Source organism: Anastrepha obliqua, chromosome 2 (genome assembly GCF_027943255.1).
Source record: "Anastrepha obliqua isolate idAnaObli1 chromosome 2, idAnaObli1_1.0, whole genome shotgun sequence".
Classification (NCBI taxonomy): domain Eukaryota; kingdom Metazoa; phylum Arthropoda; class Insecta; order Diptera; family Tephritidae; genus Anastrepha; species Anastrepha obliqua.
The window spans coordinates 26,082,334-26,102,071 of record NC_072893.1 but is presented as its reverse complement, the minus strand read 5'-3'; the positions used below and the strand labels follow the sequence as shown (position 1 = coordinate 26,102,071).

At 37.8% G+C, this 19,738-nt stretch overlaps 1 protein-coding gene across 1 annotated transcript; it reads left to right on the top strand.

Annotated features, from left to right (window-relative positions):
- The first annotated feature begins 1,600 nt into the window (after positions 1-1,600).
- On the top strand, positions 1,601-19,287 carry LOC129238059 (neuropeptide receptor npr-1-like). Its single transcript, XM_054873099.1, has 3 exons — positions 1,601-2,107; positions 13,579-13,758; positions 19,234-19,287. The coding sequence occupies exons 1-3, from the start codon at positions 1,601-1,603 to the stop codon at positions 19,285-19,287; spliced, it is 741 nt and encodes a 246-aa protein (XP_054729074.1).
- Positions 19,288-19,738: the final 451 nt, after the last annotated feature.

Below are 19,738 nucleotides of genomic sequence, written 5' to 3'. Positions count from 1 at the left end.
TGTCTGCGGTTGAAGCCAATTATACTACTTATATATATGAAATAATAGTGAGCAACATAATAAAAAATTAGCAGATATAGAAATCAAAGAGCATAAATACTTCATCTCTGTTTTGCCTGTTTATTTTTGCTTATCGCGCATAGTGGATTTGGTACTAAGGGAAGCTGCAGCAATTTATTATAAAATGTTTACTTTTTGAAAAGTTGAATAGTAATACAAATTAGATTGACAAATTTTATTCACGCAGAGTGATAGCAAACATTTCAAAGTTGTCTACCAAAGAAGCAGCACTCGAATCGTTTGAGACATTTTTGATTTGTTGCGTTTTGAAAATCAATTTTATGATTTTTTAACACATTTTGGCTTATAAACACGCCTGTTTTGTAGGTTTTTGTAATTTATGTCGGAAAGAACCTTACAGGGGAATGAAAAAGACTCTGCGCAAATCGGAGCATCCTTTTCATAGTTATTAACGAACATGTGCATAGTATTGTGGGACTTTATAAATGTATAATTATACATAGACAGTATTTATCCCGTTTATAAGCATTTCTCGGCGGCCGCCGTAGCCGAATGGGTTCGTGCGTGATCACCATTCGGAATTCACTGAGAGGTCGTTGGTTCGAATCTCGGTGAAAGCAAAATTAATAAAAACATTTTTCTAATAGCGGTCGCCCCTCGGCAGGCAATGGCAAACCTCCGAGTGTATTTCTGCCATGAAAAAGCTCCTCATAAAAATATCTGCCGTTCGGAGTCGGCTTGAAACTGTAGGTCCCTCCATTTGTGGAACAACATCAAGACGCTTGTCACAAATAGGAGAAGGAGCTCGGCCAAACACCTAACAGAAGTGTACGCGCCAATTATTTATTTTATTTATTTTTATAAGCATTTCTCTCTTAAAAGCACCGAAAATTTGGTCTTCTTATTGAACTGAAATTAAATTTTTACTTGTCAATACAAACAAATTTATGCTCTACTTTAATAATATTGAGCGTCACTATTTCGGCTCCGCTGCAATGAGCATTCATCGAAAATTACAGACATTTAACTATGAACTAACCAATTCATACATAGTATAAATGCGTAGAGCCGAAGGAATGAACCAAAATCCCGTATAACTCTTTATTGATCTCTGTAAACTTGAAATTTATTGCACTTACATATATTTGTTTTAAATAAATGAACTATCGATTTGTTCTAGAAATGGAAACTTATTTAATTTCATAGAGAAATCGATCGTTTCGTGCAATTAGATGCGACGATAATGCCTATGAGGAGGATTTTCAAGATTTTCTTATAGGAATCGAATATCGTACATTTTAGATGGTGCTTATATCCGAGGAACACTGTGCTTCACATATTTTTAACGAATTACAGTTTCACATCTACATACAATTTTACACAATCCCACTTTTCTCACACGCATTTTTCTCTCCGTATCATTTCAGCTCCCCGTGCAAATGTCCAATTTGCCCCAAACTGAAATTAATTTGAAATACATGCGCGCAATTATTCGGTGAATAGCGAATGTAACAATTGAACAATTCAACTAAAAAACAATAACAGTAAAGAAAAAATAAGCCACGCACACGAAAACAAAATGCGTTCCTCACCCTACTCCTATCACCACGCCAACGATGTGAGCGAAGAGGAGGACAACAATGGAGCGCTCGACTATCACTTAGCGGCCGCTGTGAGTACAAATCATCAGCAACAGCAACAACAAGAAATTGAACTCAAACTGAAAGATATACCGGAGAAGTATTTGATGGTAATTGCCCATTTCCTCGCTGGCGATTTCAATGACACCGACGCAATGGACCATGTCAACGGGCCCATTCTGAAGGCAAGCATTAAGTCCGTCTATTGGATTTTTCTCATCCAGTATGCAGCGTTGGCGTTGAGCGGCGTGGCGATGAATGTGGCCATAATAGCTTATGCGATGTACCATCGCCTCTACAAGGATGTGACGCACGCGTTCATCGTTAATCTGGCTTTGTGTCATTTCGTGCAGTGCGCCCTTGTGCTGCCCATATCGCTGATGGTGATGCTCATACAGAATTGGATTTTCGGACAATTTTTGTGCTTCTTTCTGCCGATGTTGCAGGTGAGTGTGAGCGGGTACACCAGGAGTTGTTTATATGTATTTATGTATTTATGTAAATTTGAAGGTGATGTGACATCGCAGTAGAGAAAAATGTTTTTTTTGGTGGTGAAAATTGTTTTTTTTCGTACTTAGTTATAAATTATAAGCAAATATTTACTCCAATGCCGTATTTTGCATACTCGATTGGTGAGCATACAATTCTTACTTGAATTAATATTGTAAATTTATTTAAATATATAAGTATGTGGGTTCATCAATCACCATAAAAAAAATAGAAAATAAAAAAATTATACTACCTTTCCATCGGAACTATAAAACCACCTTGATGAAAAATATCCAAAATATATTCAGAAAAATCAAAATACAAATTTATTCCTCGAAAGTGAAATCATCGCCTTCAAAGTATTGCCCATCAACTGCAACGCACTTTTGCCAGTGTTTGCTTGAGCTCCCGAAACATTTCGGGAACTCTATTTTCGGTATGACTGTCAGAGTCGTCTCCGATTTCTTCCATTACTTCCTCTCGGCTATTTAAAACCGTTCCTCGTGGTGGTTGAAAAATTCACAGGGATCCATATCAGGTGGCTATCCGAGGACTGTTGGATGGCATTCGTCTCGTTTTTGGCCAAAAATTCACGGAAATTCATGGCACTGTGCGTCGGTGCGTTATAATGGAGCAAAATTCACGAGTTGTTTTCCCACAAACCCTCTCTTTCTTGGCGAATCACTTCACGTAAACGTCTCATACCGCCCAAATAATAGTTTTTATTAACTGTCTGACCTTCTCTCAAATATTCTTGGTGTACAACGGTATAATCCATAAAACTCGTGAGTATCGCTTTCTTGTTTGACTGAAAACGACGTGGTTTTTTTACTCTTGCTTCATTCGCACCTCTCCATTTACTCGCCTAACCGCTGGATTGCGTAATAGTACTCAAGAACCCATGTCTCGTCTCCAGTAATGTTGCGATTGATGAACGTTGAATTGGATTCAGCCTTGGAAATCATGTCATTCGCGATATTCGATATCAGCGCGGTCCCCGTTTTCCATGAAATTCTGGACATATGACATTTCGGGTCCGGCAATTTGCTGCAATACGCCGCAAATCCTAATTGTTATCTGTTCTTAACGGACAGTCCTCTGCCAGCTCCCTGGTGGTTAATTTTGGGTTATTGACTAATCTTTTCTATGTTTTCATGAGTTTTTGATGTCAAAGACCTGCCGTTGTAAATGTTGGGCTCTTATTAAAAACAGGAATCAAATTGATCCGTTAAAAGAGAAGCCAGAGGGTTAAATTGTTCCACAAGAACAATCTTCGTGAAATTCTATGACAGAATGTGCCAAAGATATTTCTATCAGCAATCAACTTATAACATTTTTATCATGTAAAACAAAATATTCGCGACCAAAATTACGACATTTTGATCGACTGGTAAAAAAAAACTGAGACCTGGTGGACTATACCTTTATTCTATAAAAGTAGGCTGAACATTTTCATGTACTTGCATGTTCACTCCTCTCGCGACCTTCTCCAAGTGTTTTTTGGTCGACCGCGACCTCTGCTCCCTTGCGAGTTCCAGTCCAGTGCGATTCTCGTGATGCTATCTGGGGGTTTTCTCAATGTGTGACCTATCCATCGCCGCTTTCTGCGTTTGATTTGCCTAAGGATGAGTTCCTCGTTCGTTCATCTCCACAGTGCTGCGTCATTACTGATGGTGTTTGGCCAGAATATTCTGCATATGATGCGGAGGCTTTTGTTGATGTAAGACTGTAGCGTCTGTGTGATGGTGCTAAAGACCAGCGATGTTTCGCTTCCGTACAACAAGACGGACTTCACGCATAAGCCGAATATTCGTAGTTTAGTGTGCCTGGAGATTTGCGAACTCCCCTTAGTGTATGAACTCGCCCGAATGCCACCCTTGCTTTGTGTTTAACCTGCAGTTGACATCTTCATTTGCTCCACCATCTGTCGTGATGATACAGCCGAGGTAGCAGAAGCTTTTGATGAACTCCACCGGGCATCCGTCAACCAATGTTTCCCTTGCCTTATTGTGGTTAACTCTCATGGCCTTGATCTTGACGATGTTGATCTCCAGTCCGACAGTTCGTGCCAGCGCGACTAGTTTGTCCGCCTTCATTTGCATGTCAGAGAGTTTGTGAGAGAGGAGGCAGATGTCATCGGCGAAATCCAGGTTCTCAAGATGTCTGGTGAAGCTCCATGCGATGCCCTTTTTGTGCAGGGTCAGTTGGCTCATTACATCATCAAGAACGATGGCGAAGAGAAGGGGCGACAGCCATTAGTTCAGGCTGTATGCCTTCTCCGCCTGCAGCTTTGTGGAGCTTCAGCTTTTTAATTGCATCCTTTATCTCCGCTGGCTGGGGCAGGATGTTCTTATTTTATTGATGGTTGTTGTGCCGCCCACTTCAAAGCTAGATAAACTGCTAAGAGCGATGTTGCTAGGTGCTTCAAAGTGTTCCTTCCATCTGCGAATCTGGTCATCATTGGAAGTCAGCAAAGCACCATTCAGATCTCTGATCGGCTGGTTTCTGTTACTCCGCTGGTTGGTTAGGCGGCCAACTATGCGGTATAGCTGCCTCATGTTGTTTACTCCTACTGCCGATTCGGCATCGCTAGCAAGGTCTTCAACGAACTTTCAGAATTACATAGCCGCTTTTCTGTTTTATGCTGTTGAACAGTGTAATTTAACCAATGAAGTGACGAGAAAAGTTGGGTGCTTAGCGGACACCTACTCAAATAAATGCTATGTGCCTTGAAGATCTCTAAGAAATGGAGGACTGTCGATTTTGAATGTCAGTTGTCCCCAACTCAGTTACAGTGACTATACCTAGTCTACCTATGTCCTTGGAAAAATGGTTTGCTGGATCTCTGAAGCACACTTTTTTTATTAAACTATATATTTTATTAATAAATTATTATTTTTTGCTTAGACGCCATTGTTATAAAATATTTAAATGGGAAGAAGTACAAAAATTGGCTAATGGTTACGGGATTTTGCTGGTGATTAGATTTTCTCTAAAATGCTAATAAAATTTAAGGAAAAAATACTAAAGAAAAATTTCGATTCACGTTTAACCATTGGCATGCGTTTAACCATAGATTTTCTCAGCAAAAAAATGTGTTCAGGCCGGCTGACCGAAATTGGAAGACAAAATTAAAATGTTGAGTATACGCCCTGTGGCATGTGCTTGGCACATAAAACACAAATACATACACAAACCTTAGTTATATGTGACAGCTACACTTTGTTATTCGTCGTTTGTACTAACGGTAGTTTCCTTGTGAAGAAACCGCCTTAGAAACACATTTGTGCGGCATTTTGAGGAGTTTACAAGGTGATCCAAGCGTAAATATCCTTTTAAAAATTAAATAAAATGAACAAAACTCAATACCCTTTGGTCTTACAATTGCTTTGTTCACCATCATCCATCAGAATTATAGCTCGGGGTGAACTTTAGCTTCCACAACGATCTTCTTCCACTTAATTCGGTCAAGAGCTTCCATCTTCTAGTTTTTATTTTTAATTTAATTTTAATTTACTTGAGGTGATCGATTGGATTATAGATTATTATTGTTTTCTACAGGCTCTAAAACTTGCGACGGCACAGAATATTTAGTCCATTCAGAATTATGGTTAAAAAAAAATCAAATGTAAAACTCATCTCAAATCTGCAAATAATGTGAAAATTTTTAAAAATTAAAAAAATTTAAATAATATATTAAAGTCGTCTTAAATCTCCCAGAATTTGAAAATTTAAAAAAAAATTGAAAAAAAATTCAAATCTTAAAGTCGTCTTAAATCTCTCAGAATTTGAAAATTTTTAAAAATAAAAAAAAAACAACAAAAAAAAAATTCTAAAATTCTAAAAAAAAAATTCTAAGCTTAAAGTCGTCTTAAATCTCCCAAAATTTAAAAGTTTTGAAAAACCTTGTAAAAAAATTCAAATGTGAAAATCGTCCTTAATCTTCCAGAATTTGAAATTTTTTAAAAATTTAAAAAAAAATTCAAATCTTAAAGTCACCTTAAATGTTCCAGAATTGGAAAATTTTTAAAAATTAAAAAAAAAACAAAAAAAAAATTCTAAAATTCTAAAAACAAAAATTCAAATCCTAAAGTCGAAATCTCCCAGAATTTAAATATTATATTTTTAAAAATTAAAAAACAAAAAACAAAAAAAAAAGTTCTAAAATTCTAAAAAAAAATTCAAATCTTAAAGTCGTCTTAAATCTCCCAGAATTTGAAAATTTTTAAAAATTAAAAAACATAAAAAAAAAATTCTAAAATTCTAAAAAAAAAAAAAATTCAATTTTAAAGTCGTCTTAAATGTTGTAGAATTTCAAAGTTTTGGAAAACTTTGTAAACAAAATTCAAATGCAAAAATGATCTTAAATCTTCTAGAATGTGAAAATTTTTAAAAATTACAAAAAAAAAACAATATTCAAATCATAAAGTCGTATTAAATGCTCCAGAATTTGAAAGTTTTGAAAAACTTTGTAAAAAAAGTCAAATGTGGAAATCGAAATCTTCCACAAATTGAAAATTTTGAAAAATTAAAAAAATCCATCAAATGTAAAAATCGCCTTAAATCTTCCAGAATGTGAAAATTTTGAAAAATTACAGAAAAAAGATCTAAAAGTCGTCTTAAATGTCCAGAATTTGAAAGTTTTGAAAAACTTTGTAAAAAAATTCAAATGTGAAAATCGTCCTTAATCTCCCACAAATTGAAAATTTTGAAAAATTAAAAAAAACCATCAAATGTAAAAATCACCTTAAATCTTCCAGAATGTCAAAATTTTGAGAAATTACAGAAAAAAAATTCAAATCTTAAAGTCGTGTTAATAATAATGATAATTTATCCTAGTAGGTGGTCCAATGACCGACACTGCGACCTAAAAGATCTTTTGTGTCAAGCTACCTAATTTAATATGGATGATCCTTCTGATCATCCGCGAAAGTTGCCCGACCACTACTTCAGGTTCTAGTTTGCCTAGTTGTTCTCTGCCTTTGGAAAGGAGTTGGTTGAAAGCCATGTTCTTCCAACAATTTTTCTGCTATACGTATAAACCTTAGTATATCTGTAATAGGAGCTTTCTTTATTTCTTCCGGATCCAGTTGATCACGGTGGAAAATTTGCATTCTGGTTCTAGCCAGTGCAACGCACTCGCACAATAAGTGCTCCGTTGTTTCATCATCTTCAAGACAGAGTCTACACTCAGTGTCCCTGAGGAGTTGAATTCTGTTAAGATGATAGTTTAGATAGTAGTGGCCCGTAAGAAAGCCTACTATTTTCCTGATATCTACTTTTCGTAAGTTATTCAGTTCCTTTTTGTAGGTAAAGGGTCTAACCAACCTCTTGGCTTGACGAAGTTTCAGATTATTTTCCCAGTAAGCTATTCTGAGAGTATGTTCCCACTGGTCTACCCTGGATTTAGCTTCCGCCCAGTTGATACCACAATATGGTTCTGGTCCTATAAGGTCTGATGTCGATCCAGCCCTTGCCAGTTCATCAGCAATTTCGTTACCCTCGATTCCAGAGTGACCTGGAACCCAGCAAAGTACAACCGTATTTTTTGTACTTAATTTTTGAAGATTGTTTACACATTCTTCCACTAGTCTCGACTCCAAAGAGTGAGACATTAGTGCTTTCAGTGCCGCTTGGCTGTCCGAATATATAGTTATGTGGGCCCCTTTGATACCCCTTTTTAGATTTGTCAGTGCACAGATCGAAATCGCTTGGATTTCGGCCTGGTAGACACTGGGCCATTTGCCCATGGGTTCTGAAATTTTTGTGTTGGGTCCAAAGATCCCGGCACCAACTCCAGTATTTGTTTTTGAACCATCAGTGAACCATATTAGACTTTTTGGGTTAACCCAAGGTCCTCCAATTTCCCATTCATCACGGTCTGAGATAATTATCTCATAATTTCTATTGAAGACCCGTTTCGGAATCATGTAGTCTGTTACTGAACAGCTAATATCCTTATCCGGTATTTTTCTTAGAATACTCATATGACCAAAGTCACTGTAATCCTTATTTGACAAGATTTGCATTTTTAGTGCACTTCTGGCTGCACATTTCCATATGAATATATGCAGTGGGGATAGTCCTACTATCGCTTCAATTGCAGTTGTGGGACAGTTTCGCATGGCACCTGTTATAGACAAACAGGCCTGCTTTTGAAGACTTGCCAGTAATTTCTTGGCTGTTTCTTGTGTGGTTTTGGGCCACCAAACAAGGGACGCATAGGTGATGATTGGTCGAATCATCATTGTATACATCCAATGAATCATTTTGGAGTCAATACCCCATGTTCTCCCCAGGAGACTGCGACATGCCCACATGGCTCTGGTGGCTTTATCTATCACCGATTTAAGGTGAGAGTTCCAATTTAATCTTTTATCCAGAACAACTCCTAAATATTTGACCTCATTGGAATAGTTTATATTTGTTCCTTCGACAGTAATTGAACCAAGGTCCAACTTATATCTGTTTGTGAAGGGTACAATAATAGTCTTGCTGGGATTTATAGAAAGTCCTTCTGCACGACACCAGTTTAGAATGAAATTTAATGTTTGATTCATAATACTGGATATTGTTCTGTCGAATTTGCCATGAATAATCACTGCAATATCGTCAGCATAGCCAATTACCTCCAAGCCTAACTCACTTAGTTTGACTAGGAGGTCGTCAATAACCAGGGACCATAATACAGGTGACAAAACACCACCTTGGGGGCATCCTTTTAATGCTTTGACTGAGACTGATACATCTCCTAGAGATGAGCCGATTTCTCTGCTTTCCAGCATTGCCTTTACCCACCCTATGGTCGGCTTGTCAATGTTTTTATTTTGTAATGCTCTATCAATCGAGCGATAATCTGTATTATCAAATGCACCCTCGATATCTAAAAATGCGCATAAGGCGATTTCCTTAGAAAAATGAGCTTTCTCTATCTTTGATACGAGAAAGTGAAGAGCTCCTTCTGTAGATTTCCCTTTATCGTGTTAAATGTTGCAGAATTTGAAAGTTGTGAAAAACTTAAAAAAAACCCCAAATGTAAAAATCATCCTTCATTTTCCAAAATAAGTTAAGCTTCAAACTCCTGAAAAAAAACCTTCCACAAACTGTCACTCTATTAAGATTTATAAAAACTTTTTCATAGTTTTTTACCTTAAAAATGTTTCGCAGTTTTTCCATATACAAACAATTTTGTGCTTTACTCGTACATTCGTACTTTAGTTGTGCATTCATCAGGAGAAAAAATTATAAAAAATCAAAAAAAATTGGAGCACTTCAAACTTCCAGTTTTTGGTACTAGAATTAAATGGACTGTAAAAAAATACGTACTTAATATTTTTCCAAAAATACTGATTAAATATATTGAGATTTTGGTGAAAATTTGACGAATTTTCATAAATTGTATACAAAGTTAAAAACTTTAATTTGTGCTGTTTCTGCTTTTATAAAAAAAAAAATTATATGTAAATTAAAAAATTTGTAATTAAATAGTCAAAACTTGTCAATACGTGGTGGCTTTAGACGAATTTCCGGGGATGCATCTGAAAATTCTTTAACCAAATTGCCTTGCCTCACTTATACAGTTAATTAATTCGAATTGAGATAAATTGTAAAATGATAAACTTCATGAAAAAGTTATTCAATACTTTCATTGACCCGACTAAAATGGCGCGCCCTGTATCTATATACATACATACACCTGCTACGGAAAGCCCACGTTTTTGCGCCTGCATAGAATTGAGTTATAACAGTGAATTCGGAGAAGTGAAACGTGGTGCTGAAATAAAATTTCAGCATCACGCAGCGTTGCTTTGTGTCTCCCGCTGTTGCTGCGTCATCATCCGGTTGACCGTCTATCCACAGCGTCTCATTAAATTGCTTCTGTGCTTGTGTTTCTGTTTCTCTTGTTTTCCTTTTTTTTTTGCTGTTGAGTGATGTGGCATATTGTTAGAGCTTGTCGTTTTGCGACCCCACGTGCTACCCTGCATAAAAGCGAAAACGCGAAAAAACAGCGAAATATATATATTTATTAACGCTCACTTTCGCTTCTCGACACCTCGAGTCTGGTGAACAGTTCCGGCGGTTGTTGCTATGATACGCGCAATATACTACTATACCTTTGACGATAATTGCTTTCGCATTTTTTACGCTTTTCGTGAACAAAAGTGTTTTGTAAAGTTACGAAAGAAAAGCACAAATTAAGTTAATCCAATGGCATTGCGATGCGCTGGAGCCTTTAATACTTAGTTAGTCGCTTATGGCCATGAAGTTTGGTCGTGCGGCAGCTGTTGCCTGCCTGTGTTGCTTATTACATAGCAGATGTAATCACTAGCTATGTTGTTGTTGTTTTTGTTGTAATAGTTTAATGAAGTGAAAATTCTTGCCATTCTCCACAAATAATAATAATAATAATAATAAGCAACTCAAGTTATGGTCCTTGGTTGATGTGCGCCGCCTTTGACGCATCTCTTTGTACTTCAGTGACCTGATCTGGTTTAGTTTTGTTGCCATTGGCTTCGCACTCCTCGTTATGGCTTTTGGTGCTTTTTCATTTCCTTAACTCAAGTGTTGACTGGAATTCGTAATTATTTGCAGTCGTTGTTGTCACAGCCGAGTGAGCTTTGAAGTGGCCAACTGGCTGTTACTTTGCAGGTTGTGGATGCAACACCAACTTTTTGGAGAAAAAATAAAAAATATACCAAATTATGGGAAAATATTCAATCAAAGCAAAGTTGTTTTTTGTGTTACTACTCGCAAAAAGACTTTTCATGATAAATATTCAGTTATTATGAGGCTTAATAGGACTGCGAAGGTCCCTGGTGGGTGCTTAAATGGTGGAAGCATAGCACCAGGTGTGCAGCAGCCCGGCTTAAGCTCTTCGAAATTGCACGCGCTACACTCTTTTATTTTAGTGTTCCCTTAACGCCAGTTCTTAAAATTGTGCTCCTTCTCTGAGTTCATCTATCTGCCAATTGTTTTAGCTTACGCTCTGGTGGCATAAAAGCAAGAGCAGATTTACGAGTTGTGTTCAAAAAGTATCGCGAGTTGTGAATTTTCGCAGGTTACGTATATTGGAATCTCGATTTTTTCGTGGCGAAATGTTGGTACTCATGTCTCTCACTCATTCCGACGAGTTCGGCCATTTTGAATGTTCAGTTCATTGTTGACAGCTGCTTTGGTTGCACGTGTTTCGGCTCGTCTTCGATTTTTACCTATTCAAAAAGATGGATCAAAGAACCTGTATCAAATTTTGTGTGAAAACCGAAATTAAGGGCGCGGATGCATCCCGAATGTTGACTGTGTCATACGGAGAAACTACTTTGGACCAAAGCAACGTTTGTCGGTGGTACAAAATGTTCTGAGAAGGCCGAGAAGATGTGCCGGCCGGCCGCCCGAGCACTTCAATAACAGACGAAAAAATTGATGAAGTGAAGAAAATGGTATTGGCCAATCGTCGAATCACTGTTAGAGAAGTTGCTGAGGACCTAGATTTGTGTCACCGTAAAATTCGTACCAAAAGTGCTCAATTTCGACCAAAAGAAGCATCGCATGAACATTGCTAATGAGATGTTGGACTCTGTCCGCAACGACCCAAATTTGCTCCAGCGAGTCATTACTGGTGACGAATCGTGGGTTTATGGTTACGACGTGGAAACCAAAGCTCAATCATCTCGATAAAAGCTGCTGCACGAACCAAGACCGAAAATAGCGCGCCATGTTCAGTAGAGTGTAAAAGTTTTGCTTAACGTTTTCTTCGATTCTGCGATTGCAGGGGGTTGTGCATCATGAGTTCTTGCCACGGGGTTAAACCGTCAATAAGGAATATTACCTGCAAGTTATGCGCAATTTTCGCGAAGCAATCCGCCAGAAATGCCTGAATTTGTGGAAAAACAAAAATTGGCTCTTGCATCACGATAACGCCCCTGCTCATACATCGTTCCTTGTGCGCGACTTTTTGGCCAACAACAACACACTAATGATGCCACAGCCACCGTATTCCCCAGATCTGGCCCTCTGTGACTTTTTCTTGTTCCCGAAACTGAAGAGGCTCTTGAAAGGACGACGCTACGCTACGATGGACGAAATAAAGATGGCATCGAAGGAGAAGCTGAACAAGACAAAAAAAAAAAAATGATTTTTTGAAGTGCTTCGAAGATTGGAAAAACGTTGGCACAGGTGCGTAACATCTCATGGGGGGGGGGACGAAATAGATATTAATGAATAAATAAATATTACAAGAAAAACACAAAATTCGCAATACTTTTTGAACACACCTCGTATATACAACTTTTTATAATTGGCCCCAAAATTTCTTACGCCCCTTCGCCTACACATTTTCAATTTGCAATTATAAATAAAACTTTAACGCACAAAAGGAAATTAAATTTAGTCATTTGGAGGAGTGGAGAGAAGAGCAAAGATATGCATCTGTACCATCTTCTTCTTGTAGTCTTTGTGTTTCCTAACACGCGAACACAAATTTTAGTAAATGCAATAATTTTTATGCGCCGTAGCCGAATGGGTTGGTGCGCGACTACCATTCGGAATTCACAGAGAGAACGTCGGTTCGAATCTCGGTAAAACACCAAAATTAAGAAAAATATTTTAAATAAAAATAAATAAATATAAATAATAAAAATAAATAAATAAAATAATAATAAATAAATATTAGCGGTCGCCCCTCGGCAGGCAATGGCAAACCTCTGAGCGTATTTCTGCCATGAAAAAGCTCCTCATAAAAATATCTGCCACTCGGAGTCGGCTTGAAACTGTAGGTCCCTCCATTTGTGGAACAACGTCAAGGCGTACACCACAAATACGAGGAGGAGCTCGGCCAAACACCCAAAAAGGGTGTACGTGCCAATTATATAATATATATATATATAATAATTTTTATCATCCACTACTACTAATGCAATGTGGCACAAAATCAATCACCCTATTTGAAGGTTTATACTTTTTGCAAACGGCGTCGTACCTCAATCCTATTTGACACTTGTGAACCGAACAGCTGAAGTATACCAGCAGGCAAGGAATGGAGCGCGTAAAGGTCTAAATAAAGATTTTCATCATTCAAAATTATTTTTTTATTTTTATTTGATTTTCTATGACAGATTTTTTTCTATTTGAAAAAAAAAAAATTATTCAAAAACAAAATTTACTTTGCGCCAGGATGTTGTTGTGTAAGGATGTAACGATTTCGTATGCCGTTTCATCCTAAAAAAGAGCGCGCGCTGATTCCTCATAAAAACTTTAAACTGCGAGCTTAAAAACCGGAGTGACAGTTTTTTATTAAATCGTCCTCTTTATCGCGAGCCTTTGTCATAACTTTTTTATTTTGCTTAAATGTTTGCCATTGTCCAGTGTTATTTCCCTATTTTTCAGCGCATACAATCAATAACATAATTCCATTTTTCTATTCCTGCCATAGGACATCCCGCTGCACGTTGCCATGATATCGCATATACTCATTGCTTGGGACCGCATGCGCTGGCTGAGTGATCCCTTGCAGGGCCGTTTGCCGGCGTTTGTTTGTTGCTGCGCGACTTGGCTGACTGGCATGGTGATTGCGCTGCCATATCCCATCTACACGATTTATGTGGAATTGGGCGTAAGTGAAAATTTAACATTTTACTGATTTGCATATATTTTATTTACTTGCAAGTATTTGTGCTGCTATGTATTTAGTACTAAACAAAAATTAAGAAAAAAAAGCAAAATATGAAGCCTACTCGGCCAATCAGTCCTTTGCTGCAGTTGCTTTTAAAACTGGTGGAACATACACGAAAGCGTTTAAGGGGGGAGCCTGGATTATGAGGTCTAAAAATTGCATCTCTTTGCGATTTTTTTTAAGGAAAAAATTAATTTAGCACTGCAAAGTTTTTTCTATCTTTTAATGAACATTTAAAAAGTATAAAAAATTTTTGTACTGCTTAAAAGAAGTTGAAAAACATGTTTAACATAGAAATTAGTAGAGCGTTGCAACGTTGGAGTTGCACTGGCATACAAGGTACAGCTCGTAATTATTATCTAAAGCAAAAAATTCAAATGGATTTCTAATTATCATGATGTTTTATTCTAGATGAACCAAAAAAACTGAGAGAAATTCCAAAATTTCAACTTTTTGGAGGTTTTAAAGAAAAAAATGCCGTTCTATAAAAAAAAAATTCACTTCAACTTGGTTTAAAAATCTTGAAAATTTTTTTTTATCTATTTTGTTAGTTCAAATAAAAGAGAATTTTAATACTGAAGGGAACAAGCTATGATTCATTTCAAAAGGTTCATTAGTTTTTTTTCATTCATGTACGCCAATTCAAAGAAATTATAAAAATGAAAAGTCGAAAAAAGAAGATAAAGTTTGTACTATAGCTGTCAGGTCACAGCGTAACTACCTAACGCTCGCCTACCTTTGGCTTTGTATCTACGGAAATATTGAGAATTAGGCTCTGTAACTTTGTGTGAATATTCTGAAATATATTAGGAATCGCTTAAAACGAAAAAAAAATTGATTTTTTTGACCTTATAAACCAGGCTCCCCCCTTAAACAAATTTTGATTTACTTTAAAGAAGAAAGTGTGAAAGTTTAGGCAGGCCGATAGAATTTAGTTAACATTCAGAACCAAGAAGTAGAGTACAGTTTACCAAAGGTTCCTAAAGTGGTGAAGTTTGAATGAATCCGAAAGCAGATACAGATTTTTTATATCAAAGGAATGAAAACTTTGAAGTATTGACATCAGATCTAAAAAAAAATATATATATTTTTGATGCTACATAACCTCAAATACAACCAAAAGTCTTAATTTTGGGCAACTTTGAGCCAGTACATCTCAAAAATTTGTCATCTTGGTGCCCATTCTGAGTCAAAATGTGCATTTAACGCGTAAAGAACCGTCGAAAATGTGGATCGGATTGAAAACTGGTTTAAAATTAGTGTCGCCCTGAGTTATAATACTTTCATTTTTCGGCCGGCTAATCTCCTACCCTGTCAGAAATCAAAATAGATTAATGAAACCAATGCAAGACTGAATCTTGTCGAAGCCCTATGCTCCTGAGAGGAGTGAACATGGAAAAATAAATGATTAAAAAAACATAGAATATACATATATCATATACCTATATCAGAGTGGTATTACATTGCATTGGAAACGGTCTAAGTGAGTTGCTTTAAAGACCGACCGCCACTTCTATATATCTATCTGTTTACTTACCTACAACAACTACACAACGATTGAATCAATTGAGATTTAATGCATTCATAATTCATTTTAGAAATATTACATGACTAATTGATTGTGAATATAAAGATCACATGATGTGATCGCATGACATGATCACGTGATGAGATCATATGACGTGAACTTCTGATGAGATCACATGATGTGATTATATGATATGATCATGCAGAAAATCTTTTCTTTTCTGCCGTTCAAGAAGCATCTCACACGATAGACAGTTGAAATATACAAAGCGACCATCTTGAACTTGGCATACTGGATAATTGAAAAAAAGTGGCGGGGTAGCAGTATTGAAATTTGTAGTGACAGTCAAGCTGCACTGAAATCCCTTGCTAACCCACGCTGCTCTTCGAAGTTAGTCGGTGAATATAACACAAAGCTGAACAGTGTTGCAAAACACAACAAAGTTAGTCTTATTTGGGTGCCTGAACACTGTGGTATTACAGGGAACGAGTTAGCTGGTGAACAGGCTAATTAAGGCTTTGCATGTACGCCACTAGGCCCTGAACGCTTTCCAGGTGTCAATTCTGTATCGATTCAACTATGGATTGACGACTTCATGAGGTCTACTTATAGAGGACGTTGGTTTAAATTGGGCTCCTGCTGAGTAGCCAAGTGCTTTGTGAAGGAACCAAACAGGAAAATAGCGATCATTCTCCTAAAACTCAGCAGAAAGGACCTGAGAGTACTGGTAGGTGTAATCACAGGGCGGCACAACGCCTGTGGTCAGCATATAGCTGCCATAGGGGTCGTCGACAGCCCGATATGCCTATCCTGTCTTGAGGGTGACGAGACTGCAGAGCATTTTCTCTGTAGCTGTCCGGCGTTTTCCAGAATCAGACTTAGGATATTGGGTTGCAATATACTGATTATGGACTAAGTTCATACTTTTCCTCTTCCGGATCTCTTAAAATTCATCAATGAATTCAAGAGATTTGTGGAAGAGTGACCTCAAACTAATCTTTCCGTCTTACCACCCAGATTTTATCTTTCCTATCTCTATTCTTTCTACTGAATTCTATTCGGGTGTGGTCTCCTGACTCAGTGCTTGGACTTATCCAACCCCCCACAAATCTAACTGAGTCTAATCTAATACAAACCGAAGGAAAGCTAAGGAGCTGGCAAACAAGGGCATCAAAAAATGAATCCCAAGAGGTAGAAATAGGCTGCCCCCAAGGCGTGCGGGAAAGGGAAATCTGCTCGCTATTCCAGAAGCAGACCGTTGACAGATGGACTAACGCGAATACTTGCAAAATAACGAAATCAAACGAGGGACCACTTTTGACTAAACCAGAACTGACGAGTTGTTAAGAAAGCCACGAGCAGTCATATTCAGAATTAATTCAACAATAAGCGGCCACAAGCCTTTGGGAGGCCATGCCAAGAAGATGGGTTGGGTGTACAACGCTAGATGTAGAAGCTGAAGAAACAATCGAGAAGAATCTAACGAAACAGTCTTTCACTATCTGTGGGAGTGGCCAAGTCTGACTGATCTACGACAAAGAATGCTGAGGGAATTCTTGATGGTCAACTTGAAAGAAATTGCAGAAAAGAAAATAAACAACATAGCCAGATTAATAGCCAAATCAAGATGGTTCTACTACTTTTTATTTATGGCTCTACTGCATAAACCACAGCAAATGGCATCTTTTGTGCTAATTGGCGATGTGATGTGTCACTCATAAAACACCTCCACCACCAATGCCACCAGATTAACTGAAATGGGACTGGTTAGGTTACATGGTTGCCAACTTGTGACAACCTCGAACTTTGCACCGATCCCTGTTTTCATTACGTGCACGAATCGAGTTTCTATTGCATTTATATACAAAATAATAACAACTATGTCGTAATAACACAGGCGATATGATAAACTTAATAACCAAATTAGTGACTGAATTATTGCCACAGTAAACAGTTTACATCAGATAGTAGTTTGTATGTGGATTTACTTGTAAATCCCAATTTCTTGCTCAGGTGATTACCGAAAACTATTACCCATTTCAACACGCACGAAGATCCCCAAACAATTTTGGAAAACTCATCAGATACGACCGTACTTACATATACACTTACATCTGTTGGCGAAATCGATTCACTGTCAATTTGTTTCGCTTTTTCCCCGACAGGGATTACTACTCATACACTTCATGTCGATTTGCCCCCAAAAGTGTGCTACAGCAAATTGCAATTGCCTTAAGCTGACTGTTGGCGAAGAATAGAAAGCAAAGCTTTCCGTGTTCTCAATTACAAAATCTCATTATTGTATCGTAATTTATTGTATACAATTTTCGAATTTTCGAATTTCGTTGTTATTACTTTCTGTTTAAAATATCTATAGATTCCTATGAATGTAACTGCTTCCACTTTTTGTTGTTCCTCCTGGTTGGGTAGTTTGGTATTCCTTTTCCATGTCTGAAATTTGACACTTATTGCTGTCAATGCCGGCTCTGCTCGATACATGGGGCATTTTTGAATCTTGTGAGCTTGTGCGAAAATACACACACATACGCACATATAAAAATAAATAAATAACATTGGATGTTTGTTTGATTTAGTGCGCTTTTCTTGTATGCCGATATGATCTGACAGATAAACAAGCACAACGCATACATAACAGCTCATTCGCGTGCCTATACTGGTGCAGAAATGAAGTGTAAATACCCTGCAGTAAAATAAATTAGTTTGCAACTAGCGTAGAACCGACGCTTTGGGGGTAGGGTACCGGATTTCGCCCGCACAACACTTTTTGCAATACTTATGACAAACTGCGTATTCAAGGTAATAACCTACCAAATAGAGCGAGGGTTGCTTTGTGATTTCACTTCCTTGGAATTAATTTATTATAAAGACTTCCGTAGGAAGAAAAAATGAAATTGTAACTTAGCGCTTGCCAGTGGCAGCAGTCATGGCAGTCAACGGGGTAGAAAATTGGTTTGATACTCGGCCGATTCTGAGTTTGATTTTTCAGAAAGGCTGATTATTTTTAATATTTTACATATTTTTCTTAAGCAAACTTGTTATTGCGGTAGCAGTTCTCAAACCTCTGCTTAGCACATTGAAGTCATCTGTCATCATCGTTTATCTCATTCAATGGTAGACACAGGAAACAGTTTGCTTAGGGAGTGGGGGTGGGAATAGAGGAAAAATGTTGTTATACGAATGTCATTAAGTGGACGTGAATTCTTTATGGCACGAGAATCGGGCTTTCAGACGCAGATAGTTATTTAAAAAGATCTGAGGGCAGTTTCCTTCTGTCACTGGCCTTTAATGATACATTCACCCTTCTGGAAGAAATACAGCATCAGTCTGCCTTTGGTATAACAAAAAATTAAAGGCAATCACACCTAACTTCAACCACCGAAAAATAAACCGATGATGGATGTCTTTCGGAGATAAGCCGCAGATTCCTTTCCGCACTTAATATGACCTCGACGCAATACTCAGTGGAGCGTAGTTAGGTAAGAGAGATGAGGGCGCACAGAAGGAAACTATGCTGACAGCCAAGTTGCTCTTAAGGCATTGGAAAGTGTTCATACTCGCTCAAACAATATCTATAAATATAAGTTGAGACTAAGTTTCAAAATCGTGGCAAAACGGCTTTAACTTATTTATATGCGTGCCAGGAAACTGTGGTATTCAGGGTAACATTCTAGCTAATGAATTGGCGGAACCCAGATCCAATTATCGATCCAAATTTTGAAGGAATCCTCCAGGCGCACTAAACTGCGAATATTCAGCTCATGTGTGAAGTCGGTATTGTTTTACGGAAGTGAAACATGGCTGGTCTCTAACACCATCACACAGAGGCTACATTCCTTCATCAACAAATGCCTCCGCATTATCTGTAGAATATTCTGACCGAATACCATCAGCAACGTCGCGCTGTGGAGATCAACAAATGAGAAGCCCATCCTTTGACAAAAGAAACGCAGAAAGTGGCGACGGATAGGTCACGCGCTTAGAAAACCATCAGATAGCATCACGAGAATGGCTCTGGACTGGAATCCGCAAGGGAGCAGAGGTCGCGGTCGACCAAAAAACACTTGGAGAAGGTCGATGCTGCGCGAACTAGCAGATGCCGACATCTCATGGGACGGTGCAAAACAACAGCACAGAACCGTGTACGATGGAAAAGTCTTGTCGAGGCTCTATGCTACCGAGAGATGTGAATAAGGAAAAAAATGCAATGGCGAGGACATAGTTAAATATGTCAAGTCCCAAAGACTGAGAGATGAGCGCCCATACAAATCAATCGTGTCATACAAACCAGTAGCGCGTAAAGCTCGAGGACTCCCGAGACTATGATGGTTTGAATAAGTTCTAATGGATCTGAGAACACTGGATATAAGGAAC

Bases quoted from the DNA above. Each gene is read 5' to 3' on its own strand.
- LOC129238059 (XM_054873099.1), top strand. From the start codon at position 1,601: ATGCGTTCCTCACCCTACTCCTATCACCACGCCAACGATGTGAGCGAA. The intron at 2,108-13,578 runs GTGAGTGTGAGC...TTCCTGCCATAG, and splicing joins TCTTTCTGCCGATGTTGCAG to GACATCCCGCTGCACGTTGC. The intron at 13,759-19,233 runs GTAAGTGAAAAT...CATTATCTGTAG, and splicing joins CGATTTATGTGGAATTGGGC to AATATTCTGACCGAATACCA.